Raw genomic sequence first — 23,454 nt, forward strand, 5'->3', positions numbered from 1 at the left:
ACTTGCAGTTTCAGCAGGCACAGTTGCTGGTTTGCAAGGCCAATGGTAAAGTGGCTTAACTGCTAGCAGCAACTTCTGAATATTTTGGTTTGACTACGTGTCTGCCTTTTGCCTAAAAAGCTTAGTATGCCAATAGCAATGAGCACCATTTGCTCACTGTTTTGATGGCAGAGTTTGGACCAGTCCCACTTGGGATGGAATGAACATGGTTGGTCCTTTCGAATAAAGCTGGAGCCCCAGTGAAATATTAAAAGTTGGAGTTAAACATCCACAGTACGTAGTAGCTGAAATTGCACAAAAAACTGATCAGAGGGAGCAATTGCAAAGAAAGGTGCTATACTCTCAAGGCACTTGTGTGTTAAAATGGAGTGCTATGTTATTGCAATAGCACTTTTTTTGTTTAACAATTGACCTTGCTTGAAACAACAAGCATATTGTCCAGAAAGACAGTGAACATGCAGTACATTGAAGGTGCAGTGAAGGGCTGCCAGTTCCTATCTTGGAATCCTGTAGGATGTACAGTTCATTCTGCAGATAGAACGTGTCACTTGTTCAGTCAGTGTGAAAAAGAATGACAGCAGTTAAAGGGTAATCGAGAGTTGTGCGTATTTTGTAGCCAGTCACTTTGGCCTATTGAATACAATGTGGTCAGAGTTAACTAACTGACCTTGAATAAAGCTGTCAGGACTTAGCAATTTCTGTAGTATGGATTTTTCCTTTTTCCTGGCAGCAGTTTCAATCCACCACCACTTCCAAGTGGATCTTGAGGCATGCAGCAGCAGGGGAGGCAACCAATCAAGTTTAAGTATCCTCAAGAGGCTGCAAACCAAGATGTTAAAAGCACTGATTTCTTCACTGTATAAATTTCAATTGTCAGAAAGCAAAATGAATAAAATTACGATTGGACTCAAACCTGGGAGGGGAAAAGTCTTTTGATACTTAATTGTAATAAGGGATAGATTTAACTCCTCAAATATAAAATTAGCTTTTCAGGAAAAATGTCAGTGTTCAACAGAATTGTTAATCTGCCATCTAAAACCATTCAATAAGTTGTAATTTTTATAGTGTTTTTATAGGGTTATAGGGTTTTTATAGTGAGATGTGCAATTTACTATTCTGAGTGTACTATTATGCTGAGTTTTACACTCTGGGCAGAGAATGGGAGGTTGTCCCAGAAGAGGAATGTGGAATCACTAACAGCAATTTTTGCATTTTCACATTATTCTGCTTGTGTACGGACTCCTGAAGTCTGGCTTAGTTTCAGTGGAGTAATGACTGTAGATGCCAAGGGATTTGCTGTTACACCGCTGTGATGTCCCAAACCTCTGATCCAATCATACATGGGTGATATAGCGTGTGTATATGAAATTGAGTTTGGGGAAATTTGCCTTTTTTAAAACTGAGATCCATTTATGTTTTTTGGGAATTTTGTAGGTATAAATAAAATTATTTTGCATGTCGTCCCTTTGATTTCTCTGCTGCCTCAGAGCACCAGGGACCCAGATTCAATTCTCAGCTTGGGTCACTATCTGCAGAGTTTGCACATTCTACCTGTGTCTGCATGGGTTTCCTCCAGGTGCTCCGGTTTCCTCCCACAGTCCAAAGATGTGCTGGCTAGTGCATTGGCCATGCCAAGTTCTCCCTCAATCTACCCAAACAGTGACTGGTGTAGTGACTAGGGGATTTTCACAGTAACTTCACTGCAGTGTTAATTAAAGTCTATTTGTGACAATAATAAATGAATTTTAACTACTAAACCAGTGGATTGATACATGAATCTGAAGGATTAGCATGCCAGCAGGAAAAGGTTCTGGGGTGTGGCATTGGGATGCAGTTTGTGTTTTTAACCTGAGTAATATGACCATGCCAGCTGTTGGTACAGCTACTTGCTATATTTTTCAATTGAAATTCTTACTCTGTTGTACTTGAGGGGGACTTTTTAGATGGTGTTATATCATTTTTACCCATGTCTCTACCGAAAGGCAAGGTAAAGGGACTTTCTGTGCCAGAATAAAAATGTCTCCCTTCAGTGCCCTTCTAGTTGCCTGCGTGCCGTGGCTTCAGATTTTCGGAGACAAAGTAGATTAGTAGCAATGCTTTGGTTTTATAAATGCTTTCCTTCAGTTATTTCAAAAAGTTGTTCAAATCTAAGTCATGTGTTGGTAATCCAAATTATGGGGGATATTGACTAGAATTAGTTGTGCCTTCCTAAAGAGAGGCTAAATCGTGACTGCTGCACTGTCTATTCATCTGGATAAACTTTATATGCATCTCCAATCCGGGCTAATACCTGAGTTTTGAGCCGGTTTTAATCCCCCTGATGGAATAAAGGTTTTGTTGTAATTAATGATACACATCTGACTGGATCAACTAGATTTGGTCACAATTTCATAAAGGCCAATTCTAACATCTGTCTCACTGGTTGTAAGTTATCGATACCTGCTGAGCCAACATTTTTTAACTGTAGGTGGCACTGTATACATGTCTGCATATGATTTTATTACAAATGCAGCAAAGGGAATGCTAAGAAGCCACCTTTCAGTGTCTTTTTACACCATTGTTTAACCATAATAGATACTTTCTTTAAAATGGATGTTTTGCCAATTGAGTATTTAACTGTATATGTGCTATGATAACAGACACAACCAGACAAGTTTTCACAAAGAAAACAGGACAGACCAGCTTAAGTTCTTTAATGACGAGCACTTTAAAATCTTTCTGCTGTTATGTCTTCCGCCACTGTGCTGTTGAGTTAACTTTTTATGGCGTTGCATCTGGGCATGGTGCAATGTGCATGTGTGTCCTGTACTTTCTTGACGGTGGAGGAAGCGTTTTGCCAGCACCAGGATTTGTTAAATTCCACTTGGAGCTTCATTAAATGGCACATTCTATTTTTGTCTGCATTTGATTTATATCCAAAATCCATTATATATCTTCTGCGTGGGTTCAAGGAAAGGAAGAGAGCCCAGTGTTCACTAATTATGAGCAGGTCATGAATAATTAATGCATAACAACAATTTAATGGAAATTGTGAATAAGTACAGCATTTGTTCCAAGGCATGACATGGATATCATACATATTAACATGTTGATTTTTTTCATTACTCTCTATAAATGACCTATGATACAGTTCACTCATAATTGAGTTTGGACTCGAGGTGAGGCAGTAACACTAAGAGCTGTGCCAGTGGGGTAAGGTTAATAAAATTGCTGTTATCCACTCTTCCATACAGACAGTGAATCGAGCTAATTAATGTGACATTTCTGTGACAAATGGGAACACTTGATGCATTAGAGAATTCTAATACAATAATTTTTGTGCAAAAGCTTGTTTGAGGTGCTTCTCAAATGGTACTTGATGATCATTTGATCAGAAGAATTGTTTGGGAGTTATGTTTCATGTTGCAGTGATTATTTAGTGTAGGGTGTTTGTACAGCCCTTTGGAAGGTGAGGATGCTAAGGAGCAGTCTTTGAATTGCAGTGTTGCAAATGTGGGTTGAGGGGATAAAATTAATTTCTGGAATTGTAACCCTGAAGAGAATCCTGAATAATGTTTGACGCTGTGTGAAGGCGTAGGCATAGATTTAATGTCCTATTTATAACTTCAATCTCACTCTCCAACCCTCTAAGCAGAAAAGTATACCCTGGTTTCCAAGATCTTGCTTGTTACCCAATTGCTGGCAATAGAACTATTTATCTGCTAAGTTACAATGATTCTAGAATCTTTCCAGTGCAGAACGAGGCCATTTGGCCCATTTGAGTCTGCACCAACTCTGACAGAGCATCCCACCCAGACCCTTGGTTGAGAGGGGGTTCTCAGCAATGAATTAAAGTTACAGTGGAATCCACCAGCTCACAACCATGTTTGCACCACTGGGTGACAGTTATGTGACAAACCTACCTTAAGTATCTACTTTCTCTGCCGTAGAGAATGGGCAGACAAGATGCTGAAGGAAGATAACCCAGATTTTGTGGGGGGAGGGAGCGGTGGTTTCCTTCCCCAGGGCACACTCCAACTTGCAAGCTTTTGACCCTGTTTGTGGGTTGACTACCCTAAAGGAACTTAACCCCACATTTCTATCTCCCAGACGAACAGGCAAATTGTCCATCCAAATCTTTATTTAAATTGGCTCAGCAAGGGAAAACAGCAAGTGAAGTTAGTTGAGCACCAATCTTCAGACTCTGTATATCCCTTTTACTTCTCTAGACTCTATAGGGACTCTGCTTAATCCACCCTTCCCCATATTGTATGGAGTGCAATCCTTGTGTTTGTGTACTTAAGCTGGTCTGTCCTGTTTTCTTTGTGAAAACTTGTCTGGTTGTATCTGTTATCATAGCATGTATACAGTTAAATACTCAACTGGCAAAATATCCATTTTAATGAAAGTATCTATTATGGTTAAACAGGAGAGGATGTAAAAGGAGGGTGCCCATCCAACCTTTCTTCACTTAATCGCAACTATACCCTTAAAAGGCAACTGTTCCACTTGTGTAATTTAGAAACTGCGCGCAACAAATGAGCTAAGTGACAATATCAAGCTAAAAGAAAAGGCTTGCAGAACTGCAATAAAATGTAGAAATCCAACAATGGCCATAAAAAGCAACAAAATGAATGTAGCAGAATATGCTGGAAGGATGTACAAAAAAAATTGGAAAGCTAGCACTAAATGTTGGAGAAAAATTATTAAACAAGAATATGGATTCATTAAGCAAGTGTAGGTGAAACTAAGTGGACAAGGCAGATTTGTTAAACAACTCTGGTGCTTGGTACCCGTTTTCACAGCAGAGGAAGGGAGCTATAAATACCAGTGTTTTTTTAAATTCAAAAATTTAGATCAAGGGGTGAAGACTAGTGGCTTTAATGGTTGCAGGGAAAAATAGACAATTGAGAAAATAATAAACAATTTCCAAAGCCTAATATTCCAAAGCCCTTAGGGTAATGGGTTGTTAAATCGCAAATGTCATTCCATTCCTTAGTAGAAGAAATTTAGATACTTGCAGTTCTGTCAGTTTGATACCAATTGTAGTCAAGTTAATAGAGTCTAACATTCGCAGTGACTGAGCCCTTGGACATCCAATTCATCAGTTAGCATAATTTTAAGGGACGATCAATTCTAATTTAATTGAACTATTTGAAGAGATCATGGGCGCATGTGGGTAAGGAGGGTTGTCTATGGATATTATTGATATAAACCAGTCAAATCAATTTCACGTGAGGTTAACAGTACCTGAAATTAGAGGTAGCCTTGCGTCATATTTCAATAATTGCATAGTAGACACTAGGGATCAGTGATTTGTTTGGACTGTGTTCTTCCACTGGCAGTCACAGCTTTTTGCTATACATATTTATTAACTTGGATGATGTAATAGGGAACTTGAGGTCATCCACTTGGATGTATCCAAGACAAGCCAAGTTAATTTAACTTGTCTTGATACAAGTTAAATTAAGAGTGTGGTTTCAAAACTTGGTTTGTATTCCCTTGCGTCTTTAGTAGGGCAAAGCATGACTTAATTGAGATATTTAGTATGATCACGCAATTTTATTGGGCTAAACATATTGAAACCGTTGCCCAGATTTTATAGTTGTAATGGTGAAACTGTCAGCATTTTCTGTCATCAGAATGGTGGCTTGACAACTTCTGCTATGCACGTACATAGATGACAAATACTAAATGTCACGTGGGATTTGAATCCATGCTTTCAGAGGAGACTGCAACATGAATGCATTGCATTTTAAACACTCAATCATCCTGATTCCATTGCCTTTTGATAGTTCAGCTTCTGTGCATGCTGCAAACTTTTTTGCACTCCTGCCTAAAATGAAAGTTAGCTGGTTTATTTTACTTGTAGGTTTTCTATGAGAATGTAGTTAGCTGCTTCACCTGCTTGATGGCATCACTGCTGGGTGCCAAAAAATTTACTTTTATATTTTGTAGTGGAATGAAATTGAAAATGATGAAATCCGCATCAAAGTGTCACTAAATCTTTTGTCAGCAGCTTTTTTTAAGGTCAGAGTAAAACAAAATTATTTGGTTGCTGACTTCAAAATTAAGGCCTTTTCTCTGCTGGGGGAATCCAGAAAAGGGAGGCCTGATCTTAAAGTTAGGCCATTAAGAATGCAGTTTTCTCACAGTAGTGGAGATCTGGAACATAATGGCTAAATTGAGTTGAGGTACAGATTTAAAGTGGGACGGGCTTGAGAGACTGAATAGTCTCCTGCTATCCCTTTTCTCATGAGCCTTCATTATAAACATACTCAAATTTAACCTTCAACTTTTCTCCTTCATCTGCTATAACTATAAACATGTCTATTGCCTGTGTATATTGTTCACATTACGTTCATGTTATGACTTCACTGAGTGAATACAAAACATCCTTAGTTGGTTTGGGGAAGTGCTAATTGACTTTGTTTAATTATATTTATTCTTTCTCCTGTCCTTGGATTTCCACATTACAGGAACTCCTTGTGATCTGAAAAAGTGCATATTTTGCAATACCTTAAATTTAAATTCTTAAGATCAGGGGTTAAATGTCTTCTTGGCCAGCCATTGAGAGTGCTTGTTAACAAAACAGCAGAGTTGTATCCTCAAAAAAGCACCAACAGCAATAAGTTTTTAACAACATTTCGGGATGATCTGCAGATTTTCAGTTCTACCGAGTTCCTTCCTTCTGGTGACATGCTAGGATGGCTTGATTTCCTCATCTGAGATCTGGAATGCTCCGTTCACACACACGCTTGTCTGTGTGTCACAGCTAAACAATCCTGTCATCATCCAGTGTACACAAAGGCAAGAATCCCTCATGGCAGCGAGGGATAGTGGGTGGCACAATGGTTAGCACTGCTGCCTTACAGTGCCAGGGATCCGGATTCCATTCCAGTCTTGTCTGTGTGGAGTTTGCACCTTCTCCCAGTGTCTATGGGTTTTCTCTGGGTACTCTGGTTTCTTCCAGTTCTTCAAAGGAGTGTAGGTTAGGTGGATTGGCCATGCTAAATTGCCTCTCAATGCTGCAAGATATTAGTTTTACGCGTTTACCCTAACCAATGTGGTAAGGCTGGATAAGAGGTGGTGCAAATGTAATGGGCTGAATGGCCTCATTCTGCTCTGTAGAGATTCTATGGTATTGGTGAACTCTTTTTTTTCCTCAGCTGAATTTTCAAGCAAGTTCAAGTGTTTGCACTCCTGCCCAATTGAAACCTGTTTACCTGACACAACTCTGGTAACTAACCTAGAATTTTCCAAATCCAACTCAGTCCCATTCAACTAACTGACCAATCATGAAAATCTCATTCTTATAACATTAACTTGCAATGTATTTTTGTGCATTTTTATTGGTTATTTACATGGAGGCAGTGAAATATTTGCAAATAATTTGTATTAAGGGCTTTGAATGCTTCTGTTTATCTAAAATGTGATAAAGTTGGCAACCAGGAATTAAAAAGTAATATATGAAAACAATTATAGACCACGTTGTTCAGCTTCTAACTTAAATAAACAGTGTGGCTAATGGAGGAATGATTTGTTTACATGTGGCACATCCAACAGTGGAAATGAAAGTAAACAGTTCTCAAAAATTGGGAAGTCTTTCATTTGTTTAGGTTTTCCAGAGCACATCAAAAGCTGGTTCAGTTGTGAGATTCTTTCATTTATTATTATCTTGAGCTTGTTTGAGAGCTGAGCACAATTATTGACCTTGCTGAAGGAGGAGCTCTCAATATGTCAGTGTGAAGTGTCTTTTGTCACGTACGAGCTATAAGATCTGAATGATTGCATACCTTGAAGTGACAGGTTTGTTTTCAGGTATTCAGCTGACTCTGTGCTGTGTCACCTTTTTTCACTGCTAATGAACGAAATGAACAAGTCTGTTACTTTTTTCTGAAGAGCTGAAATGGGCAACCTTTATACAAAAGCTCAGTTTCTTTTCTGGTTCCTGGGCATTTCTGTGGATAAGAACATTGTCTGTAACCGACGTTGGCATTGATTATTGAATCAATGCCACCTTAGGTGAGTCTCCCCCAATAGCCCATCCCATTTCATTTTATGAACTGATGACACGATTTCAAAATGTGTTCATTAATGCAGTTTTTCTGAAAACAATCTACAATTTGATTTAAGAATTTGAGTTTGCATGTTTCAGTGCCAAAAAGGATGCCCTCAAAGTTACTTGATTACTGCCTTTTTGCTGTAGTTGGATCCAATAGTTCTGATAAATTTGCTCAGTTGTTTCTTTTGCATTTGTAGAATGGTTGCAATCTTAAATACAGCCTTTTAAATGCATTTTCAGTCATAATGTGATTATAGTATGATTATTGCCCATTTTTAATGGATTGATTTCAATACACTTCAACCTTGCACTTATCAAGTTTTCTGAACAGACACTAAATTTATTGATATCTACAGTGGAGAGTTGTTTATAACCTTTTTTTAATTTTTTCTGTGACACTTTTTGGTCACCACTTGCTCTGTCTCCAGTTGGAACCACCAGACTCCATCCCCATTTATGTTGCAAGATTAGCATGAGGCATGGTTCCAATGTAATGAAGTTAATTTGTTTTGTTATCCCTTGTTTCTGTACGGTCTTCCATTTATTCAGAGCAGACAAGACTTGAGGACTGAGTAAACTAGGTTTTGGGTGACAGCTAAACCCTTGGATAGGGAACTGGTAGCTGTTTTTTCTGAGCAGGAAGTATTTTGCCAATTCAGAACCTGAGATTAATGTTGTGCAATGTGAGGGGAAAAAAGCATTTACTTTTCACCCTTATTTGTCAATCATAGTGCTTAATTAGTTGCGCCACTACACATAGTAATTCTGGCCAGGTGAACACTGAGACCCAACATGGCCCTGTACCTGTCCTGCTATAGTAATTTGAGATCTGTCTTTACACATTTTTCTATTAAAATAGGATAAATAATGAATGTAGAGGGGTTTTTGTAAGGCCTCCATCATGTAGTGTCATTATAGTCTAAGACAGAATTTTGTGCAAACTATTACCATTGTCATTTTGTAAAGTTGCTTCATTGTTCATTTGTCTCAGCTGGTCATCTTCATTCCAGCAGTGGTTCAATTCAGGTGGGGTATAGTAATACAATATTAAATTATTTGTGGTTTGAGGAAGATGACCAACACTGAATTCTTTGAAATTTCCTTAAATGTCAACACTCTTGCTGGATGCCTGATGGCTATTTTTAATACATTGTTTATACACTTTAGTTATCTCTCTGAGCCCAAGGGCATTGCCCGTCCTTGGCTGTACTTGAGAATGTTGAGGTGCCAGCACCTTGAAAAATTAATGTGTGGTGAAAGTAGTTGGAGTGGTATTTGTGCAGTTATGTCCAGAATTTGAGACAGTTGACTATAAAGAAATGTTGATACATTCCAAGCTGTGACTTGGAGTTGAACATGGAAGTGATGCTTTATGCTATCTTTGACCTTCCGGACAGTAGAGGATGTGGTTCTTGAAGAAGAGGTTGTATGTGTTGTATGTTTGAGTGATTATTTTTGAGTCGTGTGCTTAAGTTCAGTGTAAATATTTAACATTGTCTTTGAGTCTTCTATTGGTAATGCGGTCACAAAAAATGTAACTTTTTTTTGAGGACACAGGACTTTTCAAACCAGCATGAAACAAATGACTACTGAAACAGCAAAATTTGAAAAATAACTTTTGAATAAAGTGACCAATTTATCTGTTTCTTGGTGAACAGTTAGGTTGGATGTGATCTATTTTATTGCATTACTATTCCAGAACAATTGAGCAGTTTTGATTTCAGTAGAAAGCTCTATCTTGATTGGAAATAAATGCAGTTAGTCATGTTGCGTACAAGCCATGTGTCAATGGATTTTGATGCAGATTATATTGATGTTTTCCTTGCATTTGCCAGGCATTTATCAAAGTTGGTTTGTTAACTTAATCAAATTTTAATAGTTTTATTGTACTTCCACACTTTTGGACTACCCTAGCACTTCAAGGCTCTTTATCAAAGACCAGAACTACTGCTTACAGGACCATGTAACAAAGGCAGAATATTGAAATATAACTAGACAGATAATATCATTGGCTTCTGTTAGCACAGCATGTTCATGTGTGAACATGTTGCCCTGCTACGTGTTGCAACAGCAGTTATGGCTGACAGTTTTCCAGAAGTCAAACTTTTTAATCTTCCTTGTACATAAGTGCAGAGAATAAACACTGGCTCAAGATTTTCCCCAGACAAAGATGAAATCAGTAGTGAGTCATTCAAATGGTTGGTCTCGCATCTCCTTGTACTAAACTGCCAGATGATTGTACAAATATTTCTTCCCCTCAGGTTAGAAAATAATTCATGATATGTAGAGAGAATGAAAATAAAACCAACTATTCATTTTTACACATTTTTACATTCTTTATACACATTCCATAGTGGTTCACAGGAATGTTAAAAACAGAATTTGACACTGGACTGCAGAGATATTAGGACAGATGATCAGAAGATTTTGACCATCTTAAAGGAGAAGAGGGACAAGGAGGCAGATTTAGAGGGAGTTTGAGAATTTTAGGCTTTGGCAGGTAAAGGTACTGCCAACAATAGTGACAGCATTGCCTAATAGGCCTTTGATTCAAGTCATCTGATGCTTCATCCTGAGCTGTTTTCTTGACCTGATTTTTATCAGGTTTGGTTTGCCACTGCATTGCGCTCTTGGGGGCAGATGAGGAGGCAAGTCCCTACTCATCTTCCACCAGAACAGGAATTGAACCCCCTGGCTGATTTAAGAAGAGGCACAGATAACCTGGCAGAAATGCAGAGGAGATGTCAGAGGTAAGTTTTTGACTCAGAGGGTGGTGAGTGAGTGGAATCGGCTGCCGTCGGTGGTGGTAGAGGCGAACTCGTTGGAGTCTTTTAACAGACTTCTGGATGAGTACATGGGATTTAATGGGATTGAGAGCTATAGATAGGCCTGGTAGGTATCTATATGATCGGCGCAACTTGTGGGCCGAAGGGCCTGTTTGTGCTGTAGTGTTCTATGTTTTTGACTTTCACAATTTGACTAACTGGCCCCTTCCTTGGATCATCAGCAACTTTGAACAGTGACTGTATCTTTATAATGGCTGGGTTTTTTTTTAAGCCAGCCCTTGTGTTAAGACAATACTTTTTGATGCTCCTTACAATTTAAGAAGCCGCTAAATTTATCATTACCAGAGGGGACTGTTCAACCAAAACCTTGGACTGACTTCAAGTAAATTGAAAGGCAAATGGGAGCCCTATTCACTCCACTCCCTGTGGTGTGTGGTCTGATTGTTGGAATGTTTTGAATGGGCCCTGCACGTGAATGTTGCCTTGAAGGCATTCTTTGGACAGGTGGAAAGTCCAAGTAAGTTGGTTTGAGACCTTTCCACCTTCGCAGCATTGAAATACTTTATCTTCTTCCCAGGAGAGTTTCATTTGCCATAATGTCTTGATTTGTCAGAATTATAATAACACCTGCTTCAAATGCTGGAGCCTGTTTGATTTGGCAGTTGTCAATTCACATTTACCAACTGAGAGTTCAGTTCTCCTGTCATGCGAGAGTCGCACTTGGTGACAAGCAACAAGTGCCTGTTCATTGATATCTGGATGTACAAGATTGCTATCCTCTGTCCCTTTCAATGTTCACATTTGTACATGAACAAAAAACTGACCAAATGTAAAATCTTGCTGCCCTTGTTTCAAAGGTTTAATTAGTCGGTCTGTAATTCAAGGAACAGTAGCAGATCTGCAGTTATTAAATAAAACTTGGTGCCTTCAATGTAATGGGCCATCCCAAATCTTGATATGGAGGAATTATAAAACCAGCTGTATGACAACAAGCCATGTAAGGAGATATTAGGGCTGATGATCAAAACCTGTGTTAGAGGAAAGCAAAATGAAACAGTTTAGGGAGGTATTCCAGATCTTGCAGACAGGCAGCTGAAGGCATGGCCTTTGTTATTGGAGTAATTTAAAACATGAATGCTCGAGGCCTGAATTAGAGGGGTGCACAGACCTCTCAGACAGTTGTCCTGTTGGATGCATTTTCAGAGATAGCTAAACCAAACAGTGCTTGATAAGGGTTTCTTGTTGGTGCGAATGTCTTGTCTTGTTTCAGTTTCAGCTTTGAGTGAATGTAAACATCACACTGGGCACAAGCCATCTTCATTTTGTGTCATCGACTTGTGGTTTAGCATCTGAACGGCAGTGAAGAAATGGTCTCTGTTTTTCTCCAGGATCTTACGTGCAAAGTTGAACATGAATTGCAGAGTACAGTACAGTTCCCTGTAGAGTCAAGATGGGTAATCCATGCACATATTTTATTTTTGCTGAAGGCCAGTGGTCCTGCCAAGAAGCTAACATCTGGGGGGGGGGGGGGGGGGTGGGGAAGTTGCGCATCAGGCTCATAACTTTCAAACTGACAGCTGACAAGATCTGGTCTGTACGTTCTTTTAAATCCTTCTCCCTCTTAGTGTTTCCTTATTCTAAAGTCAGCAGATGCTATGAAGAAATCCTCATTAAGAACATTAGAACATAAGAAATAGGAGCAGGAGTAGGCCATCTGGCCCTTCGAGCCTGCCCCGCCATTCAATAAGATCATGGCTGATCTGTCGTGGCTCAGTTCCACATTCCCGCCATCTCCCCATAACCCTTAATCCCCTCTCTTATCAAAAACCCATCAACCCACGTCTTAAAAATATTTAGCGAGGTAGCCTCCACCACTTCAACGGGCAGAGAATTCCAGAGATTCACCACCCTTTGAGTGAAGAAGTTCTTCCTCAACTCCATTCTAAACCGCGCCCCCTTTATCTTGAGGCTGTGCCCCCTAGTCCTACTGTCCTTTCTGAGCGGGAAGAGCCTCTCCACCTATATCCTATCCATCCCATTCATCATCTTATACGTCTCAATGAGGTCTCCCCTCATTCTTCTAAACTCTAACGAGTACAAGCCTAGTTTATTCAGCCTCTCCTCATAGCTCAACCCCCTCAACTCCGGCATCAGCCTAGTAAACCTCCTCTGCACTCCCTCCAAGGCCAAAATATCCTTGCGTAAGTATGGCGCCCAAAACTGCACACAGTACTCCAGCTGCGGCTTCACCAATGCCCTATATAGCCGCAGCAAGACCTCCCTACTTTTATATTCAATCCCCCTCGCTATGAAGGCCAGTTGAGTCATTGGTCCTTTTGGATGCCAGGGGTTCTATTCATTTGAACATAGCACCTGGCAGTAGGTATTTAATTAAACTATGCTACTTTTAAAAATAATTGACCATTATATCCACCCACTGCATTTTGTTAACGTTTGGCAATGCAGTTTGAGATTAGGTAATGTTGTGTGAGAGCATTCAGTTTGCAGAAGGCGGTGCAAGTTGCTAAATAGGAAATGATCATGGAGTGAAATGTGCTTTGTTTAATGTATTATACCAACTTATTACATTCACAGATGCCGGAGTAAACAAAATCTAACAACTTGCCTTGTACAAAACATACAGAAAAAAAAACATGCTGAAAGTTGTATTCGGATATTTTGCATTCGTTGCTACTTTTGAAATATGAATAGAATGAACTTTTTGCTATCAAAGTTTGTAGAAGGAGATTGAGTAATTCCCCATTTTGTGATGTTGGCTATCTTATGGGATATTAGAGATGCCACAACGAACATCAGTGACACAATTTACATAAACATTGAAAAAAGAAGCAGGACTATGCCATTTGGCTCTTTGAGCCTGCTCCACCATGCATTATAATCATGGCTGATCATCCAACTCAATAATCTGATCCTTCCTGTCACCACCCTCACTGCCGCGCTCCCCATTATCCTTGATTCCTTTGACCCCAAGAACTATATCTAACTCCTCCTTGAAAACAAACATACGATGTTTCGGCCTCAACTGCTTTATGTGGTAGAGAATTCCACAGGCTTGCCACACTCTCTCTGGGTGAATTAATTTATTCTCATCTCAGTCCTAAATGGTCTATTCTGTATCCTTTAGACTATGACCTCTTGGTTCCAGACACATCCACTATTGGGAGCATCCTTCCTACATCTAGTCTTGTTAGCATATTATAGACTTCTAAGATTCACCCCCTCATTATATTCGCTGGAGTTCTGAGGAATAACCAACTGTCTCTTCTCATCAGTCCTGCTATCCTAGGCTTTGGTCTGATAAACCTCTGCTGCACTCCCCCCTAAAAGCAAGTATATTCAGCTGTGGCCTTACCAAGACCCTGTATAATTGCAGCAAAATATCCCTGCTCCAAAAAAAATCAACTGATGCAAATTACCTTCTTCCCTGGTCCTTGAGAACTTACTACTCACCTGACAAAGGAACAGCGTTCCGAAAGCTTGTGGTGTTTACTATCAAATAAACCTGTTGGACTTTAATCTGGTGTTGTGAGACTTCTTACTGTGTTTACCCCAGTCCAACGCTGGCATCTCCACATCTTGTTAATACAGCCCTTACAAAGTATAAATCAAAAAAAGCTTACAAGCAATACCCAAACTTGTTCACTATTTACCAATTGATGATCTGCATTGTAGCCATTGAGGCAAGATCTCTCAAGAAAGCAAAGCAAAAAAACACCCTTTTGCCTTCTATACCCAATCTCTAAGAGCTGGACTCTGCTAAAGAAGTGGAAACTAAGCCAGTGTCTACTTCTCTGGAAAAAGGTTGCCTATTATTTATCCATCTCTTAACTTTTCTAACGTTAACAATATTGTTTATTTTGTGCTGTTCTTGCACTGCCCTTAAAATAGCGTTGCCACAAGTGCATTTTCAGCCCAATTGCTCTGAAATCTTTGCAAAAATAAACATCCACAATTCTGGGTTTAGATTTTGGAATTGGGATACAGTGGTGGATTAAGCCAGCTGGTTGGAAAATTCGTTGTGCTATCTGCATATAAGTGGGAAATGATTAATCATCATTAAAGGATTCCAAAGATGCTGATTGCAGAAGTTATCATCCAGTGAAACCATCTATTATAGGTGCCCAATATTCAGTGCCAACACAAGAGCTGGAAAGAAAAATTGCTTGAAATACCTAGCCAGGGAATTGTCAATGCAACGCACACCCACCCTTGGGTTTAAAACCAGTTGCTTTCAAATTCTTATGCATGTGCCTGAGAGTTGGACAACTGAATTTGAAAATTTAATGAACATCTTACTCAATAAACCCATTTATGATATCTCTTTTGCAGTCAGTTGTTTTTCACTCTTGCACCATGTTTGTAAAATGTTTTGCTACAACTCTGAAGGTCAGCACTTGTCTCCCATTTGTTGATAAAATGGGTCTATTGTGCTTTTTCCTAATTGTCCTTCAAGCAGTTATGCATTTGCAGTGTGCTGTTCATAGTTCCCTAAACCAATCAGAGCCACTCAACATAAGAACATAAGAAATTGGAGCAGGAGTAGGCCATCTAGCCCCTCGAGCCTGCCCCGCCATTCAATAAGATCATGGATGATCTGATAGTGGTTTAGTTCCACTTACCCACCTGCTCCCCATAACCCTTAATTCCCTTATCAGAAATCTATCTACCTGTGACTTAAACGTATTTAATGAGGTAGCCTCCACTGCTTCAATGGACAGAGAATTCCAGAGATTCATTACCCTCTGAGAAAAGTTGTTCCTCCTCAACTCTGTTCTAAACTGACTCCTCCTTATTTTGAGGCTGTGTCCTCTAGTTCTTGTTTCCTTTCTAATTGGAAATAATCTCTCTGCTTTAACCCTGTCTAGCCCCTTCATTATCTTGTATGTCTCTACAAGATCTCCCCTCAGCCTTCTAATCTCCAACGAGTAGGCCAATACGTCCTTTCGCAAATAAGGGGACCAACATTGCAGACAGTACTCCAGTTGCAGCTTTACCAGTACCTTGTATAATTGCAGCAAGACCTCCCTGCTTTTATATTCCATCCCCCTCACGATAGAGGCCAACATTCCATTTGCTGTCTTGATCACCTGCAAACTGTGTTTTTGCAATTCATGCACAAGGACCCCCAGATCCCTCTGCACAGTAGCATGTTGTAATTTTTCACCATTTAAATAATAGTCCATTTTACTACTATTCCTTCCATAGTGGATAACCTCACACTTGCCAACGTTGTACTCCATCTGCCAGATCCTCGCCCACTCACTTAGCTTATCGGAATCTCTCTGCAGACTTTCCGCATCCTCCACGCAATTTGCTTTCCCACTCATCTTTGTGTCATCAGCAAACTTTGTTACTCTACACTCGGATGCCCTCCTCCAGATCATCTATGCATAGGGTAAACAGTTGAGGCCCCAGCACCGATCCCTGTAGCACACCACTAGTCACCAACTGCCAACCAGAAAAGCACCCATTTATTCCAACTCTCTACTTCCTATTAGATAGCCAATCCTCAATCCACGTTAACACTTTACCCCCAACTCCGTGTACCTTAATCTTCTGCAGCAACCTTTTTGTGAGGCAGCTTATCGAACGCCTTCTGGAAATCTAAAAACACCACATCCACCGACTCCCCTCTGTCAATCGCACTTGTTACATCTTCATAAAAATTCAGTAAATTCGTCAAACACGATTTTCCCTTCATGAGTCTGTGCTGCAACTCCGGTTTCCTCCCACAGTCCAAAGATGTGCAGGTTAGGTTCATTGGCCATGCTAAGAAATTGCCCCTTAGTGTCTAGGGTAGTGGAGGTTAGAAGGATTACTGGGTATAATATGTAGGGATATGGGGATAGGGCCTGGGTGGGATTGTGTTCGGTGCAGACTAGATTGGCCGAAGGGCCTCTTTCTGCGCTGTAGGGTTCTATGAAACCTCCCCTTGATTGGGATGAGCCTACCAGGAGATGTGTCAAAAAATGAGAGCGCTTAGTTTATTGCCATCTCCAAGGTGCAATCATATGGTTTGGCTCCATAGTCCTCACATCCCCTGCCCTAACATTAATTTGGTGTTTCTGCTATAGTAGTGGGGAAGGTTGCATACAAGTGCTTGGCAGCTGAATGGCTTTTTTTTTCTATACCATTTGTAAATATTTATCCTGCTGTGAAACTTTTACTAAAATGACTCTCTTGTATATTGTACAAATGCTGATCTTTAGTGTTTTTAAACTTATTGTCATGGTGGGTTGGGGGAGAAATGAGGGGAAAACTAATATTTTATTTTGTTTACTTTATTCCAATCCAATCGAGTCAAATTAAAGCCAATTCAGAGTCCCAACAAGTTGGGACATTCCAGATCCAAGCTGACAAGACAGGGCTCTCACCACCTGTCTTGGGTTTGACCTACATGATCCAAGCTGATTGGAGTAGGTGTAGCTCCTCCTCCAAAGCTTGATCTAATTTGCATCTTAGCCAAATGGCTGAGATGCCGCTTTAAAAAAATTGCTTCAAACGAAGCTAAATTGTAACCTAATGACTTCAAACAAGCGCAGCATATTGATACTACACTTGATCTTAGCCAAAAGGCCATTTCTCTAGGAAAATACTATAGAAATGATCCCAAAACTAATTTTTTTTTAAACTTTATTCCAATCCAATCAAGTCAAATTAAAGCCAATTCAGAGTCCAAACAAGTTGGGACATTCCCGATCCAAGCTGACAAGACAGGGCTCTCACCTCCTGTCTTGGGCTTGACCTACATGATCCAAGCTGATCATGTAGCTGGTGTAGCTCCACCTCCAAGGCTTGATCTAATTTGCATCTTAGCCAAAAGGCCCACATGCCACTTTAAAAAATTGCTTCAAATGAAGCGGAAATGTAACCTAATGACTTCAACCAAGTGCAGCATGTCGATACTACACTTGATCTTAGCCAAGAGGCTGAGAAGCGATCCCAAAGCTATTTTTTTTTCTAAAAATATACTTTATTCATAAAAATCTCACTTAATCTATGGCGAATGTACAGGGCTTTGAATAGCAAAACAATGTGGAATCAAACCATTTTTACAGATCTGTACAAATTACAATGGCTACATTTCAAAACTTAAAAACTATATCCATGCCTCAATATTTACAGATTTGTGCGAATTACAATGATTACATTTCAATACTTAAAACTATCTACATGCCTCCATAAATTACTGTGTGCCGTTATTGCTCAGATTGGCACACAGCTCCGCAGGTCGAGGGTATTCTGCAGTTCCCGGGCCCTCGGTCTGCCTCCGTTAAAAGGCCTTACAGTGTGGCCTTTCCCCATTGTGCCTTTGCGGCGGCTGCCCCAAGCTTCAGCCCGTCCCTCAGCACGTAGTCCTGGACCTTGGAATGTGCCAGTCTGCAACACTCGGTCGAGGACAGTTCTTTCCACTAGAAGATCAGCAAGTTTCGGGCGGACCAAAGTGCGTCCTTCACCGAGTTGATGACCTTCCAGCAGCAGTTGATATTTGTCTCAGTGTGCGTCCCCGGAAACAGCCCATAGAGCACAGAGACCTGCGCCACCGAGCTGCTCGGGACGAACCTCGACAAATACCACTGCATCTCGCTCCAGACCTTCTTTGCAAAGGCACATTCCACAAGGAGGTGTGTGACCGTCTCGTCAGCCCCGCAGCCGCTTCGAGGGCAGCGTGCGGTGCTGCTGAGACCTTGAGCGTACGTAAAGGATCTGACGGGGAGTGTCCTTCTCACCACCAGCCAAGCCAGATCTTGGTGCTTGTTTGTCACTTCTGGTGATGAGGCATTCTGCCAGATGACACTGACAGTCTGCTCAGGGAACCTTCCGACAGGATCCGTCATCTCCTTTTCTCTCAGGGCCTCAAGGACGTTACGCGCTGACCACTGCTTAATCGTCATGTGGTCAAAGGTGTGTTTGCGGAAAAGTTTCTCTACGAAGGACAGGTACTGCGGTACGGTCCAACTACTCAGAGCGTTCCGCGGCAGTGTGGCCAGACCCATCCTCCGCAGGGACAGGTAGACCCTCGAAACAAAGTGGCACTTGCTGTTAGTGTACCGAGGATCTACGCACAGCTTGATGCAGCCGCACACAAAGGTAGCCATCAGGATGAGGGCGGCGTTGGGAACATATTTCCCTCCGTTCTCTGGAGATTTGTGCATCGCTTCCCTCTGGATGCGATCCATCTTTGATTTCCAGATGAACTTGAAGATGGCCTGCGTCACTGCTGCAGCGCAGGATTTGGGGATAGGCCACACCTGCGTCACGTACAACAACACGGACAGCACCTCGCACCAGATCACCAGGTTTTTCCCTGTCATGGAAAGCGAGCGTTGCTCCCACAAGCCCAGTTTCTGCCTGGCTTTGGCGATGCGCTCCTCCCAGTTTTTGGCGCATGCCCCTGCCGCTCCAAACCATATTCCCAGCACCTTCAGGTACTCTGCCCTGACGGTGAAGGGGACAAAGGATTTGTCGGCCCAGTTCCCAAAGAACATGGCCTCGCTCTTACCCTGGTTGACTTTGGCTCCCGAGGCCAGCTCGAACTGCTCGCAGACCTGGAGGAGCCTGCGAACAGACGACGGGTCCGAGCAGAAGACAGCCACGTCATCCACGTACTGGGTGTATTATGGTAAAGGTTTGTGACACTACTGTGCCTTTATGAAATGTATTTTAATCACGTTTCTCTACTGGATGTTTTAGCAAATCCTAGGATTTTGTCTGCAGCTCGTGCTCTTTTTGATATTCAAACAACATAATTGACATTATGGTTCCAAAAGGACTTGCCCGTATATTTGTGTTCCTGGTTTGAATTCTGTTTGAGCTGTTGGCATCTTATGACACTTTTAGTTCATGCAAGTGTGCAGAAAAAAAGGGGTTGCAAACAGTTGCATGTCATTGTTTTGAGTGTTTTGCACTTGTCTGTAGATATTTTTTGTGAATAGACAACCAGGTTGTGCAGTACAGATGTCTCAATTGAGTTGGCCTGATTTTAATTATTCATACAGGCAGGTAATGTTGCTTGAAAACCCACCTCCCTTCGCCACTCCTCACCTTGTTCTAACACAGACAAAGCCATCTTTTTCTCTCTTCAGCACCTGGTTCATGAGTAGTGGTGGGGGTCCAATCTTGCTGCTGCTGCAGTTTTGTGCAGACAGAGCCTGAGAATGAGGTGGGCTATTGTGTGGCCAGGACAGCAGCTGGAATCTTTCTTGTGGTGGCAGTGGCGGGAGACATTGGAAGTAAAGGTTTAAGTCCAGGGATCCACACAGGAAAGTATTGCGTCACACACAGCGTGAGAGAAGTTGCAGCTGAACTCTGTCAGAAATGGACTTATTATTGTGCTGCTTAGCTTTGGAACTCGGTGGAATATGTGACAGGATTTCTAAAACTTCAGTTCAAAGTGCTCAAGGATCTCTGGAGCAATTGCCATGAAGAGAAAAAAAACTGAATGTGGTTACCGTGGAAGTATAAAGTGGTACAGTCGGTTGTGTTTCTGTGTTTCTATGAGAAAACAAGAGTCAAAGCTCTTGTAGTTAGTTTTTCCTTGTCACTGAATATGTTGGTCTTGTAATGCAGTGTCTGAAACACATTGTGTTGTCCTTTTCTGCTGCCTAGTAAACATATATGCAATTTGATACTCCACAAGATCTCTCTTTCACGCTTGAGCTTCTGTAAAAATCCATTGTGATCCCGTGGGATCCTTGCTAAAGTTTGGTTTCAGTTTTTAATTGATTCCTACTGTGCCAACATCAATTAGGTTTAATTTGACTCTGGCCAAAGGGGAAACTAAAGCAAAGGATTTGCAATATGTTTGCTCAGTGAAATGCTGCTGTTTCGGTATCATCCGTTTGGTACCAAAATGTTATATAAGATTGGTGCCCAGATTTTCCCAGGATATTTTAGGGAAAATGCTGGGACACGAGTGGGAAGAGGTATAGAGGGTTTTTTCCTCATTAGCAAGTTGTCCATTGATTCACGAACATTGTACATATAGTGCAATGAACAATGTTAACAGTATTGTGATTATTAATACAAATCTGCAATTTCTAAACTAAACTTGGAAGCTGTTTTTTTAAACCCCTGTTATACTGTGTGAAGACATTCTGTACTGTAGATGTTAGGAAAATATCAGCACAATGGGGAATTGCAAGTGTGTGAATGATTTTTAGTATAGATTTTGAAACAGGCATGGTTTGCATTTCTTGTCAATTTAATTAATGTTGGAAAGTCTCGCTAAAGTGCTCAGGAAGTCCCGTGAGCATTGTGAATATTTTAATATCATTTTAAGAGCAATATGTGAAGTAGACAAAGTTTCCTCAACTCTACAGGAGTCTATAATTAGATATAATACTGTCTGCATTCTGGATACAAAATTTCAGGAGCTTCTCCAGAGGGATTTATTCTTTTTGGTTTGATTTCTCCACAGCACAATTCAGTTGAAGACTGGGGTGAAGAAGTAGAAGAAGGGGCTGTTTATTTTGTGTGCTTGAAGAAAATCCAAATACAACAAGCGGCCAGCAAGGGTGCAAGATGGCTGGGGGTGAGTATAGCTTAATCTTCCCTTCCACTTTTCCTCTTTTTTATATAAACAATGCGTGTACATTTAAATGCTTATATTGGGGTTAAACTCTGGCTTTGTTACATGCTCAAAAGGTTGAATGGGAATTGTCCATTCCATCAGGAATACATTTATCTAAAATCCTGTGTATTGAGCTTAATAGCTGATCAATCATTAAGAAAGGAGAAACAAAAATGAAGCGATTATAGCATCAAATGTTAACAATTAAATTTGATGAAATTAAATCTTCGGCAAACGTGCTTCAATTAGACTAATCTGGTTGTTCCCAATACTTGGTCAAATTTAGCCAAGTGCTTTCCTAGTTAATCTTCTAAAGCAAACTTCAGGTATATCCAGTGAGTGCTTGTGCTTGGCCAAGTGATTCTATGGGCGTGCATGAAATATTCCTATACCATTGTGGAAAAGACTACTTGAGCATTTACAGGGACTAGAGATGCTCACCCTTTTGACCAAGAAAATACTTTCTTTGTTACCTCCTTAGTTTGACCTGAAACTGAGAATTCTGGTGTTCCATGAGGGGTTCCCCCCCAGCAAAAGTAGCTTGTACATTTGATGACTGATTGCAATTGTGGATGTTCAGCTCAGATCCTTGTTTACAGTACTTCTTTGCAAATAAGTTTGATACCATGCTGTTTTTAATTTCCAAATAGCACAGCCGAGATGTTTATAAAACTGAACCAACACCGGAACAGAGCTAGGATCTTTGCAACTTGATAGGGTAGTGAGTTAATGTGGTGGCATGTGGGATTATAACCTGATATAGAAGGAGCAATCTAATTTTGTTTATCAATTGTTCTCTCACTTTGTGGTGCATTTAATGCTTTTAAATATGGTATCTTCTTTAGAATCCCTAGAGTGCAGAAAGAAGCCATTTAGTCCATGACATTTGCATCAACTCTGACAGAGCATTTTATCCAGGTCCTCTCCCCTGCCCATTTCCTGCAACCCCACACACTTATCATGGCCAATCCACCTAACCTGCACATCTTTGAACCATGGGAGGAAACCGGAGCATCCAGAGAGCCCACACAAATATAGGAAGAATGCGCAAACTCCATACAGTCACCCAAGGCCTGAATTGAATCTGTGTCCCTGGAGCTGAAGCAGCAGTGCTAACCACTGATGTTGGATCTAATGTACAACCATGGAAATCCAAGTTACTCCTGTGATAAATTTGGGACTTAGGAGGTTCAGCCCATTTTTCTGAATGGAGTTGATCACTAATACAGAGGCTCGAGGACGAATATTCAGTCAGAATGACGTTGTTAAACAGGTCACTTCATATTGTTTGAGAAGCTTATTTTGTCCACAGCCCCTACTTCGTGATTTTTTTTAAAAGAAAACTCTATTTGCATGGAGCTGCCATTTGCTTAACCCCTTCCTTAGATGCATAATCTCACTTAATATTGTCCTTTTGTCATTGTCATCATAGTACTAGCAGCACCTGCCTAACCCTGACCATTTCATCTGCAACTCCAGAACATAAGAGCATAAGAACTAGGAGCAGGAGTAAGCCATTTGGCCCCTTGAATTTGATCAGTCACTCAGTAAGACCATGGCTGATCCTTTTGTGGACTCAGCTCTACTTGCCTGCTTATTCACAACCCTCAATTCCTTTACTGATCTAAAATCTGTCTACCTTAACCATACAAACCTTCAAATGAGGTAGCCTCAACTGCTTCACCGAATTCCACCTCGATAACAAGGAGACCTATTTCAGATTCCTATTTATTGACTACACCTCAGCCTTCAACACTCATTCCTGTACTCTGTCTCGTCATTGTTTGAGATCCAACCCACTATGGTGGTGCCTTCAGCAAACTTGAAAATTGAATTGGAGGGGGATTTGGCTGCACAGTCATAGGTGTGTAAGGAGTATACTCATCTCTGAACTCCATGGCCTAGGCCTCAGCACCTCCTTCTGCGACTGGATTCTGAACTTCCTAACTCTGAGACCACAATCAGTAAGGATAGGCAGCAGTACCACCTCCACGATCATCCTCAATACTGGTGCCCCACAAGGCTGTGTT

At 40.8% G+C, this 23,454-nt stretch overlaps 1 protein-coding gene and 1 non-coding gene across 5 annotated transcripts in view; one reads left to right on the forward strand and one right to left on the reverse strand.

The window, feature by feature from the left end:
• LOC145347941 (uncharacterized) overlaps positions 1-23,454 on the forward strand; it is a 79,057-nt gene that overhangs the window by 14,911 nt on the left and 40,692 nt on the right. For all 4 annotated transcript variants that reach the window (XR_013887878.1, XR_013887876.1, XR_013887877.1 and 1 more), the window contains exon 2: positions 21,272-21,385. Coding sequence is in view for 1 of the 4 variants with exons in the window: in XM_080195929.1 (XP_080052055.1) it covers positions 21,272-21,385 (114 nt within the window). In the remaining 3 variants the exon portion in view is untranslated. The remainder of the gene's footprint in view (positions 1-21,271; positions 21,386-23,454) is intronic.
• LOC145348723 (U2 spliceosomal RNA) lies at positions 17,607-17,792 on the reverse strand. The gene has a single exon (XR_013887971.1). It is a non-coding gene; the product is annotated as a U2 spliceosomal RNA (small nuclear RNA).

Source organism: Carcharhinus amblyrhynchos, chromosome 9, assembly GCF_965287045.1.
Source record: "Carcharhinus amblyrhynchos chromosome 9, sCarAmb.v2.hapA, whole genome shotgun sequence".
NCBI lineage: Eukaryota > Metazoa > Chordata > Chondrichthyes > Carcharhiniformes > Carcharhinidae > Carcharhinus > Carcharhinus amblyrhynchos.